Below are 16752 nucleotides of genomic sequence, written 5' to 3'. Positions count from 1 at the left end.
CCGCGTTCTTTCGGCAACCATTTTTCCAGCGGCCACACGCCTGGGGCTTTTTAAGCGCTGCGTGGTTGCAGTCGGAGTTGTCGCTTGCTGTGTGACATCGGTGGCAGGCGCTGCCTTGGTCTCGACCTGAGGCGCCGTGACGGCAGGTGCGCTCTCGGATTGTTCGGTTGACATTCTGAAGCGAACCGTATTCTAAGCAAATAAAAAAGTTTAATTCTTAACAATTTGTCAGCAAGACCTCAGCATTTGTTGATGAATGGTGACCATTTATTCTGCAGTTGCTGAGCCGGGTACTTCATCAACGTCCTCAAGCGGATAGTCATATTCATCACGAGAAGGGTGGCTCTTCTCCGGCAATTGTGGACTAAAATCAATATGTTTAGTGGTGATGAACACAGCGGTGTAGAACTTTGTCATATCCATGTGCTCCGTTTTAATTTTTTTCTTTCACAAACAAGTTGCGGGCCTCTTCCCACATGTCCTTGCCTTCGATGCCGCTGTTGTAAAACATGTTGGGCGAGCCGTTGACCGTGACGCTGACTTTAGTCAGATCGGGGAAGATAAATTTTTCTGAATCTCTGTCGCAAGCAGTATACGGCTCTACAAACAGGAGGAGGAGGGCTTTCAGCGACCTTCTTTGGGCGTTGACTTTGATGTTGATCTTCGTGTCAGTGTCTTTTTTGAAGGCCACCTCTTTGTCATGCATCACGTGGTCGTAACTGAAATATTTGCCGCTGGAGTAAACGCTCCGCGCCTCGTCTGCCAGAGTCTTGCTGAGGATCATTTTGTACTCGAGCTGGATGTTTTTCAGCTTGTATTTCAGCTGGGTTGTGTCAGAGCCTTTGACCACGTGTATGGCTTCGGCATACACGTGGTCGGTTAAGATCTGATGGTCCAGCCTGATCCGGTACTTTTTTCCGTAAACCTCGTTCAGCTTGTTTTCAGCTTCGACGCCCGAGGTTTTCTTGTCTCCCGCGTCTGAGCGGATATTGCACAGATCCTCGCTCTGAATCCCTTCGAGAATCCTGTTGTCGCGCTCTTCCTGCGAAAGAAAAAGGTCTTCGAAAGTTTTGTATATGTCGTACCCAACCGTGTCTTGCAGGGTTGTTCCCGCAAACTTTACGACCAGACTGTCAACGAGCGCCCGCGTGACGTTCTGGACGAGGAAGTTGTTCGCGTGCCCTCCAGCAAGGTCGATGTCAAAGACAAGCGCTAGCGAGCTCGGCACCAGAACCTCGTTCTCGTTCAGCTTGGGCACGTAAACGTACAGCGTATTGCCGGGGTCGGCTTCAGAGGGGTTAAAGGTGATTCGCTTGACCGTGCGCTGGGCCTTCATTGCGTGTACGGTCTTTTCGCTGTACGTTGGGCGAAGGTTCTCTGGAACAACTGACATTGTATAAATATCCCGGCGATTATTTCTAATTTGAAAAATAATAGGCTTGAAATATATCGCTATGGCGGAAGGCGGTGGCGAATTTGGTTACGAAGACACGGGCCTTGACAACCGGATTGACCACGACGATGATGGTGATGGAGAACAAGAGGGTGACACGACCCGTCCTTTTAATCCAGGCTCGGCGTCCACTCCCTACCAACCTGGCGACCCCTACCACGGGGGCGAACAAACGGAAATGTCTTCTATGCGGCACGAGCAGTCCGGCCTGCCTGACACTTATTATGCCGAGACGTCATTTTTTGGAGAAGATATCCCTTTGCTTGAACCAGATTTGGAACGGGAATTTGTCATAGACCAGTTAAAAAGAGTATTTACCAACTTTAAAGAGAATAGTTTTGCAAAGGGAAAACCAAGGGTAAAACTGTTGCAGTAGGTACGGGTGGAGGCGAGTACAAGATTATGAAAGATGACGGGATAAACTTCACGCAAAGTTTTTTAGGGCCAAGAGCTGCAGATGTCATTGTGGAAGACCGGGATACCATCAGAGAAATGAAACAAAGACAAAAAGAGGCAGAGAAACAACTACAACAGGCGGAAAAACTCGCTTCGCAAAGAGAACAAGAAAAGAAAGAATTGGAAGTTCTGAGACGCAAAATCAAGCAAACCGACGCTAAGATTGATGACATTCAGGATGAACATGGTTCGAATCTTGAAAGTGAAGCAGAGCTGCGTAGGCTCAAAGAACTGAAAAAGAACTATCAAAACGATCTTGAAAACAAGAAAAAAGAATTGGACTCGCTAACAAAAAAATCAAGAAACATAGAAAAAGAACAAGAAAAGGTAGACAGACTCAGGGCCAGCATCGCAGCAAAAGAAAGTGAAACAAACGCCATGGAAGAAAGGCTCAACCAAACAAAACCGTTGGACGACCTGAAAGAGCGGGAAAGCGAGCTGCAGCGCCAAAACGAGGAAGACCAGGCAATCATCCAAGATGAGAATGCCTCGCCCTCTGAAAAAGAAGCCGCAGAAGGCAGAGTGGCAGAAAGAAACGAGCAGATCGCGCGTTTGCAAACTCAGATCGCGGAAAGGGAAAGGGGGCGGCCTCTCTTGGAAAGGGTCAAAGAGATCTTCAAAAAATACGGCGTGACCTTGACCGCTATTCTTCTCGCCGCCGGGACCACAATCGGCGCTGTCATCGGGGTCCTCACCAGAGGTTTGAAAGCCACCGGCAAAGCTTTGGGAAATGGCCTCAAAGATATTGCCGCAAAACTCGGTTCTCTGCTGCCCGGGCTGATTGGCTCGATCGTGAGCTTCCTGTTCAAAGCCGCCGGCCAAGTCGTCGGGTTTCTGGCCGAGCACACCTGGCTGCTTATTCTTGCCGCGGTGGCCTTTTTGTTCGAAAAATATTTTAAGAAGCAGCGTTAACTTACCACCAAGCCATGAACAGCAACGCCGATAATCCAACTACACCGACAATGACAGCCGTTTTGTTAATCTCGTGTTGCGTTGTTTTATCCGGAGCCTCGGGCTCTATTTTTTCCGCCGTTGGCTGCGCTTGTTGAGTTTCGGACGGAGCTGGTTTCCTTGATTCGGCTGTTGCGGCTTTGTGTATCGGGTTGGACGGATGGCTATTGGGAGGGTTTATCTTTGACGGGCCGCCTGCCATTAGTTTGAGCCCAGCTTTTTATGTGTCAGGGTTTACCTCGTTGTTCACCCCCAGTTTCATCCCGGAGACCGCCTGTTTCAGCTTGTTGTTGTAACCAATCGTGCTTGCGGTGTTGATTATCATTTGCGCAGGCATGAGCCAGGCCATGGGGGGCAACAGCGAGATTGAGCCTGACTTTCGCTTGATCCACCGCGAGCTGGTACCTTTGCACGCTCTTGGCCAAGTCGGGCTGTCTGATCGCGTCTTCCATCAGCACCAGGAACTCGCTTTGGGCTTCTTTCGCCCTGTCGCCAGAGCCGAGAATGCTGCTGCGGACGTTCACCTGCGCGCCTAAGACACAGTAAACGAAAGCCTCGATTGACTGATTTATTCGTGCCAAGCCCGCCTGCGTCAAACCGTTCGCGGTGTTTGGCGCGAACCAGTCCGCTTGAGCATCAGAAGCGGCCCCCGGCTCGATGAAATAAATCAAGTCACCATTTATAGCTTTGCCGCCTTCATCGTTGAATTTGTTCCATCCCGGGTATTTATAGTCAGTTTTCGACGCGCCCGCGCCGGACACGTAAACATAAACGCTTCCCAGAACGTGGTTTTCCCCATGCGTGTAACGGAAATCGCTCGAGGGGTCAATGCCGAACTCGCTGCATATCCTTTTGTACGAAGCGACGTCGTAATGATTGTTGAATTGGTTGAAAGCCGGGTCTCCGGGCAAAGCGCTCATGCTCTGAATTCCTCCCAGCTGGTACAAAATTCGCCTGACCGTGAAATACACGTGGAATTTGTAGAAAGCTCTTATCTGCGGGGGGAGATTCATCCCGCTGTCAAAGATTTCGCGAGAAACTCCGCACGCCTGTGTCGCGCAGAAAACCGCGAAGTTGAGCTGCTGCGGCCAATATTTCATGTCAGGCCCTCCTAACCAGTGTTTTGATTCGGCTGCAGATGTGTGCCTGAGTTTGGTATCTTGAAATATTTCTCTGAATTTTGTCTTGAAATATTGGTCAGGCGTGACGTAGGTTTGGATTGGGGCGTCGAATATTTTCTTCAAGCTTTGCGCTTTGCCGTCGAAAGGTACTGCAGGGATGGCCAATGAAACTTTTGAACTGAGGGGCGACAATTGATAAGGAAAACCACCGCTGTCTCCCAAACCGAACGCCTCTTTCATTTCCGCGCTCCAATATTTCCTGTCTGAGCCGAAGACGCTTTGAAACGAGTCTTCGCTTTCTTTGAAAAACACCTCCGCGGTCACGTTATTTTTTTCATCGACGCTTCCTTGCGAAACGAACCGGCTTTTGTCCGCTTTGGGGAAGCGGTTTAAAAAGTTTGTCCACGCCTTTTTCTTCGTCGCCTCCGCTTTTTTTAAGGCAGGACCATTCCACAAATTGGCCATATTATTTGAACACAATTTTATTTGTTAAATATAAAATGGTTGTTCTCACTATTGTCACGCAACAGAACGGAGGGACAATATATTTTGAAAACCCGATACCGAAAGTGCATTTCATGAAACTCATTTCTTGCAGTTTGTACAATAACTGGGACACTTTGAAGAAAGAAGGTTCGGCCACCTTGGGGAATAAAGGCAATCATGCCACTTTGCCAGTTGGTCAAGTACTCCCAGGGCATTACAAGTTAGAAAGAATTGCACTTGAAATAGGCAATCTGTTCGCCAAATATGACTATAAGTTGGAAACAGAAATAAACCAACCTCTTGGCCAGCTTGTAATCAAAAATTCTAGGTTAAGACCGATAGAACTTGATCGCGATTTAGCCCGTTTGCTTGGTATTGGGCGAAAGCTGCAGTTTATGACCTTCGTAAAAAGGCTTACAGCTTCAACGACATATTTTATTCATTGCGACTTGATCGACAAACAAAAGAATCTGTTCAATGGCAAAAGGTCAGATGTATTAGCCTTTTTTGATGTGAAAGGTAAGCCTTATGAAAAAGTAAGCTACCAGGCTTCTCCGCAACAGGTTTTGCGAGACTGCTCTACAGACGAATCCATAAATAGCATCACTATTAGCGTCAAAGATGAAAATGGCGAACTCTTTGATTTCAAGGGCTTCCCTCTTCTTTTTGAATTAGAGTTAAATTAAATTCTATATACACGCAATGTCTTCGGCAAATCTGTTGCCACCAAGCGCGCCAAGCGCGCCGCCTGACGAGCGTCTTTATCCAAACATTCCCGAAATAACAAATGCCGAGAATTTCCGGCTAACCGAGATAAGCAGAATTGAAAAAGAAATATCTGCTGAGGTCGAGCATTACAGGCTTGTGTTGAAAAAATACAAAAAAGCCCGGAAAGCGCTTCACTATTCCGTGGTTGGCCTTGGCGCTGTCACGGCAGCTCTGTCTTCTGGGGCTGTCGCAACATCACTCACCGGTGTTGGAATTGTTGTCGGCGCGCCTGTTGCCTGGATTGCCGCTTTATCTGGCGCAGTTTCCACTGGCCTGTCCGTTGTCAACAAGAAGCTTGAACGCAAAGTTTTAATAAGCGCTCGAGAATCCACTCTCTGGCTATTGCAAAACGTGACTCGATAAACTGCTCTGTCTCACAGGCTCTTAACGATAATCGGGTTTCCCACACGGAGTTTCAACTGATCACACGTGAAATGCAGAAATATCGCCAGCTTAAAGAGACTTTACGCTCGAACTTTGCGCAAATAGAAACAAATCCAATCCAGCCAGATATCGAAAAAGTAAGAAACCAGGTTCGGGACCAGGTTCGGGAAGAATATAGAAAAAAACTTGCGGATTAAACAGGAGATTTGAACTAAATTTTGAGCGAAAAAACACAAAACTTTCTCTTTGTCTAATCAAAAACAGGTGATTGTGTTACACCGCGTTACCTTCACGCGTGACGTTGCGTGACTGGGTTACGTTACTGTCACGCGTGACGTTGCGTGACAGGTCACACAAAAAAGCAAAACCCTGTCGGGAGGTGCTCGTTGGCTGTTCTTTTGCCTAGCCCCGGCTAGGACTTTTTCTCGCCGCTGACAAGGCGGCTGTCCCGTTTTACCTCCGGACAAGGTTTGAGATCCCGAGGGATCTCTGAGCACCTCCCAGTCACCACTGGGCCGGGGTGGGTTCATCCGCGCGTTGGCTGGGCGTATTTTTTTGGTAAATTCTGTTTTGGTTCGTTATTTTCGGCCCAAACAAAAAAATCTTGAGTTGTCCTCCATGTTTTTCTGTACTGCTCGGCCAAGGGCCTGGGAGAATATTTGGTTCCAGTCTTCTGAGAAAAATGTCACGCAACTCGCCGATTTCAAACAAAACTTTTGCTTCGAACGAAGGTTAATATCGTCGCCTCTCAGTAAAATTTCTTAAAGATTTCGGCGTAGTCGTTCTCGTCATACACGGGGTAGCCAAGATAATGTTTTTCTCTATTTTTATAACACTCGTAACAGAGTCCTTTTAGGCCGCAAGAGTTGCATTTACTGCAAAACATGACCTTAACAATTTTTGATCGTTTTTCGCAAAAGGGCGCCTCATCAATCTCGTAATGCACCTCATCCCAGCCCATTGACTTTCTTCCCCTTCTTTTTATCGCGAGATACTTCTTGTAAATTATCTCGCGAAGCTCTGGAGAGAGGTTTTGAATGGCCTCGGAAAGTTCGCAGTTGCTCTTTTGCAGAACATCGGACGAATATCTTGCGGCAGCCATGTCGGCGCAGTATACACTGTGCATATAAATCTCCAATAGGAAAATATTTCTGGCACATTTTTTGTATAAACTAGTGAAGGGCACATCCGCGCATATTGATTACTTGCGTTGCAGCTTCGATGGACCCGAAGTGAGGTTTCTGGCACAGCACTGATCAAGGACGAAGAGAAACACACACACATATATAGTGGGAGTTCTGGACACAGTGGGTAGCAAGAGGACAACAACCGTCCGAAAAAAGCCCCCCAGCTCCTTCTCCGAAGCTTTAGTCTGAGGAGAAGGAGCTGGGGGGCTTGTTTCGGACGGTTGTTGTCCTCTTGCTACCCACTGTGCCAGAACCCCCACTATATATGTGTGTCACTTCCCATACACCGCCATCATGCGTGTCTACCGCTGGCCAAACGAGTGTAGCTAGCAGGCGCAGTAGTTGCCCACGAGTCACTCACTGTCACTCACAATATGGTCCAATATGGAAAGCACGCTAGATGGTAAGTGGAAATTTTGCATATATATAATGCATTCATCTCTGACTCGTGAGCCAGTTCTTTACGCCATGAGAGGGAACGGGAAAAGCAACTCATTTCCTTTATTTCGGTTGTAATATTTTGTGGCAAAGGTCCAGTTGGGGACTAAATCTGTTACATCGCAAGTGTTCCATAATTGTGTTTGTCGATCGATCCATAGTTAGTGGAGGGGACTATGATCGATCGCATCTTTTGTTCGGGTTCTAGCATCGTTAAATATATGTTTGCCACAAATTTCAGGGTGGTCCATTTAGGGTAGTTCACAGACCAGGTCCATCAGGGTAGTCCATGGACTAGAGGTCAGAGAAATGTACCAAATGTACGCATCATTCCGCCACGCTAAACACAGAAACTCGACCGAACTCAGCAAGCACATCTGGACCCTCAAAGACAATAACATCGGACATTTTATTTCCTGGCGCATTCTCTCATCACACTCGCCGTACAACAGCTCAAGTAAAAGATGTAGCCTTTGCCTTAAAGAAAAATTCCTTATCATCTGCCAACCCGAGCTATCAACACTAAACAAACGTAATGAACTCGTGTCATCTTGCCGCCACAGAAACAAAGCGCTCCTACGAAACAACTAACCCGCTAAATTTCGCGCTGCATATATTATGTAAACTAGTAATAACCAAAGGTTAGAAAGTGCGGGCGAGGACGATATCTGGTCATTTTGGGTAAAAAAGGTTTATATATATTGTCCAAGGTATAGTCAGTGAGTGATGCATAGTAGTTATAAGGATGTGAAATATTTTCTAAGGCAATCCCTGCTCCTGCAGTTCTCTTCCCTCCCCTCGTTCCCCTTCTCCCCCTTAAACTCCCTCTATATTCCCTGTAATGATTGAGTCAAAATGAATTTTTGGAACTCAACAAACATTTATTGAAATATTATAACATGTAAAATTTGAACATGTGATTTAAATGATCAATAAAGAATTCCAACAAAACGAATTGGTTATCATATGCAAAACTTGAACATGTTATTGGACAGTTACTGTAACGAAACTATTATATAAATTTGAACAAGTGATTTCAATGATACGTAAAAATTTCCAACAAAATGCATTGGTTATCATATGCAAAACTTGAACATGTTAGGAACTGTAACGAAACCATTATATAAATTTGGTATCTTCTTGTCACATGGTGTAAGTTGACATTAGAGGTAAATGTTCAGTTTGTCAACAAATTTGAATTCCTTGACAGTAACTTTTTTATTAGTATTTGTCAGAAGGTCTGGCCCTTGAAGTTGTCACAGATTAACTTCTATTGAGAATACAAAGTGTTTACTGTTATTCAAAGTTCATTATTTCTTTGATGTAATTTGATGTTGTGTCCACTAGCATTGTAATGTTCTCAACAGAAAGTAGCGCTTCAGAGATTTGGTCGGATGTTAGCGGAGTGTCTTCTTTGTTCTTGTTCAGAAGACATTGTAACACGTCGGTGAATGCAGTGAACCACGTTTCAGTGCCATCAACATCAGCACAAAGTCTTGCTGACATAGCTTTCTTTGATGATTTCGTTTTCTGGGTGGTACTACATGATGGGCAGGTGACAATTTTATCATTTATGGTGTATTGTATCCTCTTGTTACATGATTTAAGTTGACATTGGAGGTAACTGTTAAGTTTGTCGACAAATTTGAATTCCTTGACAGTAACTTTTTTATCTGTATTTCTCAGAAGGTTTGACCCTTGAACTTGTTCAAGTACAGGTGGTACTTCTTCGAATGTTGTTGTCACTGTCGTTCCTAACATGGTGTTTCCGGAATAGTTTTTAACACTAAGATTCTTTATGCTGTAACCCTTGGAGGTTTGGAGTTTATTTATCATTTCATCCCAGATGTGAAGAACAGCGTGCCCAGTTGCATCTTCTATTACACAGCCTTCTTTCACTGTGCCATTTTCTCCATTTCTTTTCTTCACTTGCTTAGGTGGTTTGTCCGCAAGAGTGATAACTCCTTTGACATTTACCTTTTGGTTTCTTGTGAGATTCTGTAGGTGATTCAATGATATGTCAGTGGAAGTTACAGCAGGACCATTTTGTGATGATGGTGTATATTGGAAGGTAACATCACTATTGGACATTTGCAGTAATGTTGATTGTTGGTTGACCAGAATCTGTCCATTGTCCTCCCTGACATTAACGAGCTTTACTGGATTTCTTGTGGTTTCAAAATGCTGACACTGATTGTGTGTTGCTTGATCAAATCCAACAACTCTCAAGGTTTTAGTGGGAGAGGTCTGCAGGGTGCAATGGAAGTATTGCGTTCCTTTTTTTGGTTTTTTCATGGGTGATACAGTGTGGATAAAGCAAGGGTCACTTTCTGGAAAAAAAAACAACAACAACAAAACAAAACAAAAAAAGCAGAAGTAATTTGTTAGAATACAGTGAGGAATATTTCATACAGAAATTGAATGTAACTTCAGTTGTTCATAAAAGATTTAAACAATCTGTATCATAGGAACACTCAGGTAATCAGAACAATAAACTTACGTTATATTGCCTGGCATTTCTTCAATACCAAAGTATAGAATTATAGGTAAGTTGTTAGAAGGTTTAGTAAGTGAAGTATAGAACAAATAATTTACCTTTGCGTTCTGAAGGGTTTGAAGACATTTTTGCCTGTGAAAGAAAATCATAGTGTAATCTTAATTGCAGTTTAAACTTTTGTTTTTCTTTGTATACACGTACCTTTTGCCATGTTACATACATGCTGGTAAAGAATTGTTTAATTGCCTAGAGATTTTGTATTTTGCAATGTAGGAAAACTCATCAGAGTAACAATCAATAAGATTATTCCTATTGTTGTTATTGCTATTATTATACACCAAAAAATAAATATACTATAGAAATTTATGCGTATAAGTGAATAGTACATTGAGGACATTTTTTTGTTGTTGGTTAAAGTGATTTTGATGCAGGAATTTCCATTCAATATTTTGGTGGCTTAAAAGAACACAAAACTAATGGAAATTATTTTCTCATTAAAAGTGATTCTGTATCCTCTGCTAATTTACCCAAGCGGTTTTCTTCCTTTAGCCTGAATTGAAATTGAGAAGATTTCTTAATACTTGTTAGCCGCTCAAATGTCATAGGTTCGATTCTAGAAGAGTGAAGTGATCTAGCTCTACTTATTGCAACATATGTAATTTCTGCCCCTTTTTCACTTGCTCCAATATCAATCCATGCTTTTGATAGAGTAAGTCCTTGGCTTTTATGTATTGTTATTGCCCATGCGAGCTTTAATGGTATTTGCTGTCTTTCATGAATATTAGTGTCAAGTGACTGATAAGTAACGGTAATTGGAGGAATTGGAACACATTTAGGCAAAGTCGCAATAAATGATGGTCCTGTGTAATAGTCAAACTGAACTATTACTGCTATAGGTAGGTTTGGCGGTGAATGGTAGTCTGCATAAACAATATCTATTACTTTTCCTGTAGCACCATTACAAAGCCCAACTTCTGACCACAAATTCATAGTTAGCATCACATAAGCTTCTCTGGCTAGAAACAAGGCAGGAACTAATCCGCGCATTTCTTCAGGAGAAAGAGCCTTTGAAATGGAAGAGGAATGACGAGCTTCGATTTTGGCTATTGGTTTATGAAGCTTTAATAATTGATCATAATTAAAAGCAGCAACTTGATTATTGCCATAAAATAGTCTTATTGCATTTTCAGATTGGGTACCGCTGATGGCTGTCGAGTAAGAAGAAGTTGCTAGTCTTCTGTAGTTGAATCTCCAGTTCTGAGACGCTTTAATAAATCTTTAAAAGAAACCTGTTCTGGGTTAGAACCTTGTACTCTTTGATTTTGAGTTAATTTTACAACTTTGTTAAACATCAAATATGCAAGATGGCCTTGTTCACCTAGAACCCCTGATGGCTTTGCATGATACAAAGGTTTGTCTGCGACAGGTGGTAATTGTGCAGGGTCCCCTATTAAAATAATTGATACATTTCCAAAAACTTCCTCCTGTTGCCCAGTTGCCTGCCTACAGCGTTTATCAATCCAACCAAGCAATGTTTGACCAATCATAGAGTACTCGTCGATAAGTATGTATTTAATGTCATGTAGTTTATCTTGTAATCTTACTAGGGTTTGGCCTTTGAGATCTGTGTTGCCCCTGGGGCCAACAGGTAAGCTCAGAAGTGAGTGAATGGTTATACCATTTACATTGAATGAAGCTTTTCCAGTAGTTACTGTCACAGTACAATTATTTTGCAGAGGGTTTCTTAATGCATTGATAAGGTAACTTTTGCCTGTTCCAGCAAAGCCATTTATTATCAAATGCAAAGGTGATTGAGGGTCCGGGTTGTTGAAATGGTCTTTTGCTATATTGTACGCAAGTGACTGCATGCTACTAAAAGTATTTATATCTACATTGAAGTTTTGTTCTTGACTCTCATAAAACTGTTTTTTGGATTTTATCCAAGAACTCATTTCTAACAGTTGCTGTGGGGTGTATGAATAACTGTAGCTGTGCCACTCATTTTCTGATGAGGCTTCAAAATTGTTTGTATAAGTTGAGTTAATGAAGTCTGCTAAAACCATCCATTCTTCGCGTTGCTGTTCTGGTTGTACACAATTTTCACTTTGCTGAATATCAGAGAATGTCTTCCAGCTTTCCATGCCAATCAGGCACATGTTTTCTTGCAAAATTTGTTTGCAAGAAACTTTTCCACTGTAAAATAAATACATCATCGCTGCTTGCTTGGTTTTCCCGTGCATCATCCTGTTTGTTTTTCCAAGGTTTATATCTTAGCAATTGGTACTTACAGTATAAGCCAAAATTTGTACTTTCTGGATTTGATGAATACGTGGGGATAACTCTTGGTACCACATTGTTTAGTTGATCTACTAATTTTCCATTGACAAGGTTGTATTTCATTGCAAACTGAAGAAAATTTAAATTACGCAAGTCACATTTTACAGTGCCTTGATATTTTTCACGTTGAGCATACACATCAAGCAAACTGTCTGTTGTTGCTCTATCATCAGGTTTTTTTTGTTACATTAAGCCTTCGCGAACCATTTAAGTTGATAGGGATTACATTAAAGGACGAGCTCACAAGGCTTAAGGAAAGTAAATGGTGCATTGCTTCTTGTGCAGAAAATCTCGCTGGCCAAGTGTTTTCATCACAGTTTTCTTAATTATGGATACAGCATTGGCATTTATTTGAGAATTATGCACAATATTACTGAATGCTTGCTTAAGAAGATGCGATCTGGATTCAGTTTTTGCTGCATACTTTGCCAAGTACTCCACACATGCATGGTAATCTATAACTACTTGAATGTCACAATTTGCACGCCAGCCTTGAAGTTGAAGGCGCTGGTGGTTGTTAACTCTGTGATCATTTCTTTTTGTAATTACCTGAATTCTGTATTTTGATGTGTTGTCTTTTGAATGAATGCTCAAAATGCAATGATGTTTTTTTCGCAAGTCTCAAATGGAAAGTTAAATCGACATTTTGGTTCTGTTTCATTGTTCTTTTTTTGCAAACAATAACTTGTACTACATCGAGTGTGTCTTTGAACCATATTCAACAAATTAACATAGTCAGTGTCAGAGTGTTTGATATTTTTGTGGTATTCTTGACAAGGATGAATAGAAGGTTTTATCCACAGGCCATTATCTGGAGGATTTGGGTTACAGGTGGACAATAACGAATCAACATATTGACAGATCTTCTCAGCAGCCATTCTCCCCTCACTCACGAATGTACTGGTAGCATTAACTTTACTATTTTCTGCCAAATAACTAAGTGCAGTTTCACTTAACTTGTATAGGCCTGGATCATTGCTGAGTTTGGCATCACCATGGGAATGAATGCTCCCTCTAGACTGATACTCAAATCTGTACCAGTGCCATTTTGCATCAAGTGAATCATATAGCCAGTGCTTGATAAATTGTTTCAAGCGTTCAGTAAAAAAACCAATCAACAATGTGAGGATTGTAATAACATTTTGACGTCTCGTTTCAGATAAGCTGTTTCCTTCATCTGTTTTGTTTCCAATAAGAGAATGTAATTCTGGCCAATGCATATCTGCTGCTGAAAATGTGAAAAAGAATGTGGGAGGTCCAGCATGTTGAATGATTGCTTTCAAATCATCTTTTGCTTTGTACCAATAAGCATCTGACCCACTTATGTTAGTAGTGTAACGGGACAGCTTTGTCATCAAAAGGTTTGCATTATTATTGTCAACCATTTCTCTTATTTCTTCCAAAGTCAGATGTTGTTCTCCAGGATTTTGTTTTAAAAATATTCCGGTTTGTTGTAGGATTTGTTTACGCTGAATCATGTTTAAAGCCCAATATGAAAACCTCAGATGATTTGCAAACCGGTAAATCCATTTATTGTCCTTTTTCTCTGCAAATTTAGTAAGGTGTTTTATCTTTTCTCTCAGAGTTATATTTTTTAAAATTGCAGGATTTGTTGGATCTCCTTTACCATCGGGAAACAATGTTGGAAATGCCATTGTGGCTAAAAAGGGAGTGACATACTCATTTAAAGGGCTATTACCCAAATTTGGCCAGTTCATATGTCCCTGTGAAACATTCTGACGAATGAAATCAATTTCTTGTTGCTGGGTGTCATTAACAGGTAGCAACCTGGAAGAATCTGTATTATTGTTATAAACAACATCATCTTCATTAGAAACAGGATCAACATCTGGTCTGGAAGTTGCGTTATCCTCTAATGAAGTCTCATCTGTTTCTATAGAAAGAATTTCATTGGGAACATCATTCTCTGGTAAAGAATTTAATGCGTGATAGTTTAATTCAATGTGTGAATAATGTGGATTATTTTTAACAAGCCAGTGAATTGCATCTGAAACCACTTGTCTTCTCACCGAAAGGTTTTTAACAAAATTTCCTTTTCCTTTAACTTTAACAAGAATTATTGATAAATCTTTAGGGTATCTTGGAAGTGAATGTACCAATTCACTGACATCTTGAGGAAGATTTATTGTATGTCCTGAATATCCTCTTTGTCCTCCTGGTTTAATATAAATATGCATTATACGAAGAGCTTTAGCAATAAGCGTTAAACCAGAAAGTTCACTGGGTACTGGTGAGGGTATCATTAAGTTTTCCTTGGAGAATTTTTTTGGTGACTCCTTTTCCCTTGAGCACCTAGAACACTTGTAATTTTGCAGACATTTTGGTGCCACTCTCAATGGCCATGCTTTAAAACAAATTTTGCTTTGATAAATGGCATAATTATTGGAATTATGGAATTTAGTTATATTTTCTTTTGCCCAGCTCTGTTTGTGAATATCTCCATCTTTTTCTGTATCAAAATTTAGTAACGCTGTGGCTGATTATTACATGCCTTTTTTTACAATATTTTCAGGACTTTGTTCTTGTTTCCTTTTTCTCTGCCTAATATCTCGCCTGTTTTGAAGTCTCTTTTGATGTTGCTCGTGTGATTCTGATAATTTTGATTTAAGATATTTCAAGGCATTCTTATTAATAGTATGAGGTACTGTAGAAACATAATACAAGTCTTCTATGTAACCAACAAACAATACTCTTTGGTTTTTATTAGCAGGAGGTGGAGTTATTGTAGTGCCTTCTGGGCAAGAAAGCCTTGATTCAATGATATGAATTACACAATTAAGTTGATTGCCTACAGCTTGTATGATAATGTTGTCACACCATGTGCCTGGGGTTGCCATTCTTTTCAAATAACTTTTCGATGAATCCTCGGATATACTCTCTACAAACAACTCAGCGTGTTGTTCTAAATAGCTAACACCAGCTTGCCTTACAGTAATATGAAACTCAGAAGTGCCATAATACTGATGTGAAATTGCTCTGAAAAACCAGTCACCAGAACCACCAACATCCAAAGCCTGCAAACCTTTACGACATATATTATTAATCATTCGGTCATATGAACTGTTTTCAGCGCTTGTACTAGATGCATTTGTATCCATTTGAGATGAGTGTCTATTATCTGGATTCATATCACCAGAAAGTGTTGTAAAAAGTACAAGCCTGGAAGATTTTTTCAATGAAGGCTTTGAATTATTACACCTTAATTTTTGAAATATTCTGTTATGAGATGGAACATTTTTTGCATTTAGCTTTGAACCAAAGTAATAATAGTGAAAACAACTTTCATAGCAGTGTCTTAGAAACCAAGTTTTAAATGTTTTGCAGAAGTAGTTAAAACCGGATAAGCTAGGACAAGTTTTTTGAAAAATAAGTTTAATTTGTTTTCTCTTCTGTCTGTGTTTTAGAAATTGAAACAATTTCTGTTTAGGTATTCTCGAGGGTTCCCTGTCTCTTTTACCACATCGAACTGATTTGGCAGAACGTCCACGCGAGGGTTCCCCGTCTGTTTTATCACATCGTACTGATTTGGCAGAATGATCACGCATTTTTCAGCTAAATCAAACACTTCTGTACCTTTACAGTCGAAGGGTTTGTAGAGGTTTGTTTATATTTGAAATAGCAGCAAGCAAATTAGCTAAACTTTGGCTGGCTTCAACGAATGACCTGGACTTACATGATTCGCGACAGCTTCGCTGTGCTCGGTAAGATTTTTACGAAACACCTGGGCTTACACGTGATGGTCTGATACACCGTATTTGCTGTGTTTACATCCTGAAAGCTCCGTGTTTTATGCAAGGCTTGTATCAATACAGTTGACTTGTTTCGTGGTGAACAAAATGGTTCAGTGGTATAATTGTGGCAAAACTGTGCCAAAATTTCAAAAACAAACTGGTTCTATACTGCACACGCCCGATGAAATGAAAAGCTTCTATTCGCCTTGTACGTGAAAGAAGTCACTGAAGGACGATTATGCTATTGAAATATACCTTCTTGTACGTTAAGATGATGTTTATAACTAAAAAACCTTAAACAAAAATTCACTATATATTGTATATAAGCGTTGTTAAAAATTATTCTCATTAAATCCCCTGATGAGTGGGCAACCACGAAACAGGCTTGTAGGGACGAACTTGTAGTTTATTTGTGTTTTTCCTTCCACATTATATACTTCGCTCTACTCTGACTTACTGAGCACTCTTTTACGAAAATCAAATTTTGCACTTTATATATATATATATATATATATATATATATATATATATATGTCTGAATTTATGAAAACCGTGTCAAATTTGGGGCAAAACTTTCGCGCCTGCCTGCTGGCGATAGCCGGCAGGGAGGCCTTTGCGGTGCTTGAAAAGCCAGGGGGGCTTCCGTCAAGCAGGGTGGGGGAAGATAGCCCTGGGACCTGGCTACCCGCTGATACCAAGCGGGGCTGCCAGGAGCTAACCCCAGGGGGGTGGGGTGGGTCACAGAGAGAGGCACATTCCTCAGTTAAAACTGCTCATTTTCTTTGCAGGACAGCCTTGGCCGGCAATGCCCTGCAGTCTTAGGGGCTGGCAGCCAGCCAGCCAGACACAAGCAAGGTGGGTGAGTAGGCTGTGTGTTGACAGAGTGCCTGTGGTTGATCGAGTGAAAAAGCCTGTGTATTTT

At 41.6% G+C, this 16752-nt stretch overlaps 3 protein-coding genes and 2 pseudogenes across 3 annotated transcripts; 1 reads left to right on the top strand and 4 right to left on the bottom strand.

The window, feature by feature from the left end:
- Positions 1–267: 267 nt before the first annotated feature.
- LOC149108755 (uncharacterized) lies at positions 268–1393 on the bottom strand. The gene is made up of 2 exons (XM_089293826.1): positions 912–1393; positions 268–364 (listed from the first exon to the last, which is right to left on the bottom strand). The coding sequence occupies exons 1-2, from the start codon at positions 1391–1393 to the stop codon at positions 268–270; spliced, it is 579 nt and encodes a 192-aa protein (XP_089149952.1).
- LOC149108754 (uncharacterized) lies at positions 1378–2839 on the top strand (annotated as a pseudogene).
- A 238-nt stretch (positions 2840–3077) lies between these two features.
- LOC149108753 (uncharacterized) lies at positions 3078–4446 on the bottom strand. Its single transcript, XM_089293311.1, has one exon. It carries the CDS (start codon positions 4444–4446, stop codon positions 3088–3090), a length of 1359 nt encoding a protein of 452 aa, XP_089149437.1. The 3' UTR covers positions 3078–3087.
- A 5712-nt stretch (positions 4447–10158) lies between these two features.
- On the bottom strand, positions 10159–13463 carry LOC149108752 (uncharacterized; annotated as a pseudogene).
- Positions 13464–14582: 1119 nt separating this feature from the next.
- LOC149108751 (uncharacterized) lies at positions 14583–15227 on the bottom strand. The gene has a single exon (XM_089293825.1). The coding sequence runs from the start codon at positions 15225–15227 to the stop codon at positions 14583–14585; it is 645 nt and encodes a 214-aa protein (XP_089149951.1).
- Between the last annotated feature and the right edge of the window lie 1525 nt (positions 15228–16752).

This window comes from Orbicella faveolata, unplaced genomic scaffold, assembly GCF_042242905.1.
Source record: "Orbicella faveolata isolate gen_17 unplaced genomic scaffold, um_ofav_v1 contig_25, whole genome shotgun sequence".
Taxonomy (NCBI): domain Eukaryota; kingdom Metazoa; phylum Cnidaria; class Anthozoa; order Scleractinia; family Merulinidae; genus Orbicella; species Orbicella faveolata.
The sequence above is the reverse complement of the archived record's forward strand: the minus strand, read 5'-3'. Positions and strand labels throughout refer to the sequence as shown.

Coding starts and splice junctions, on each gene's coding strand:
- LOC149108753 (XM_089293311.1), bottom strand. CDS start 4,446: ATGGCCAATTTGTGGAATGGTCCTGCCTTAAAAAAAGCGGAGGCGACG.
- LOC149108751 (XM_089293825.1), bottom strand. CDS start 15,227: ATGAATCCAGATAATAGACACTCATCTCAAATGGATACAAATGCATCT.
- LOC149108755 (XM_089293826.1), bottom strand. CDS start 1,393: ATGTCAGTTGTTCCAGAGAACCTTCGCCCAACGTACAGCGAAAAGACC. Junction 365..911: donor AACGAGGTTTACGGAAAAAA/GTACCGGATCAG, acceptor TATTGATTTTAG/TCCACAATTGCCGGAGAAGA.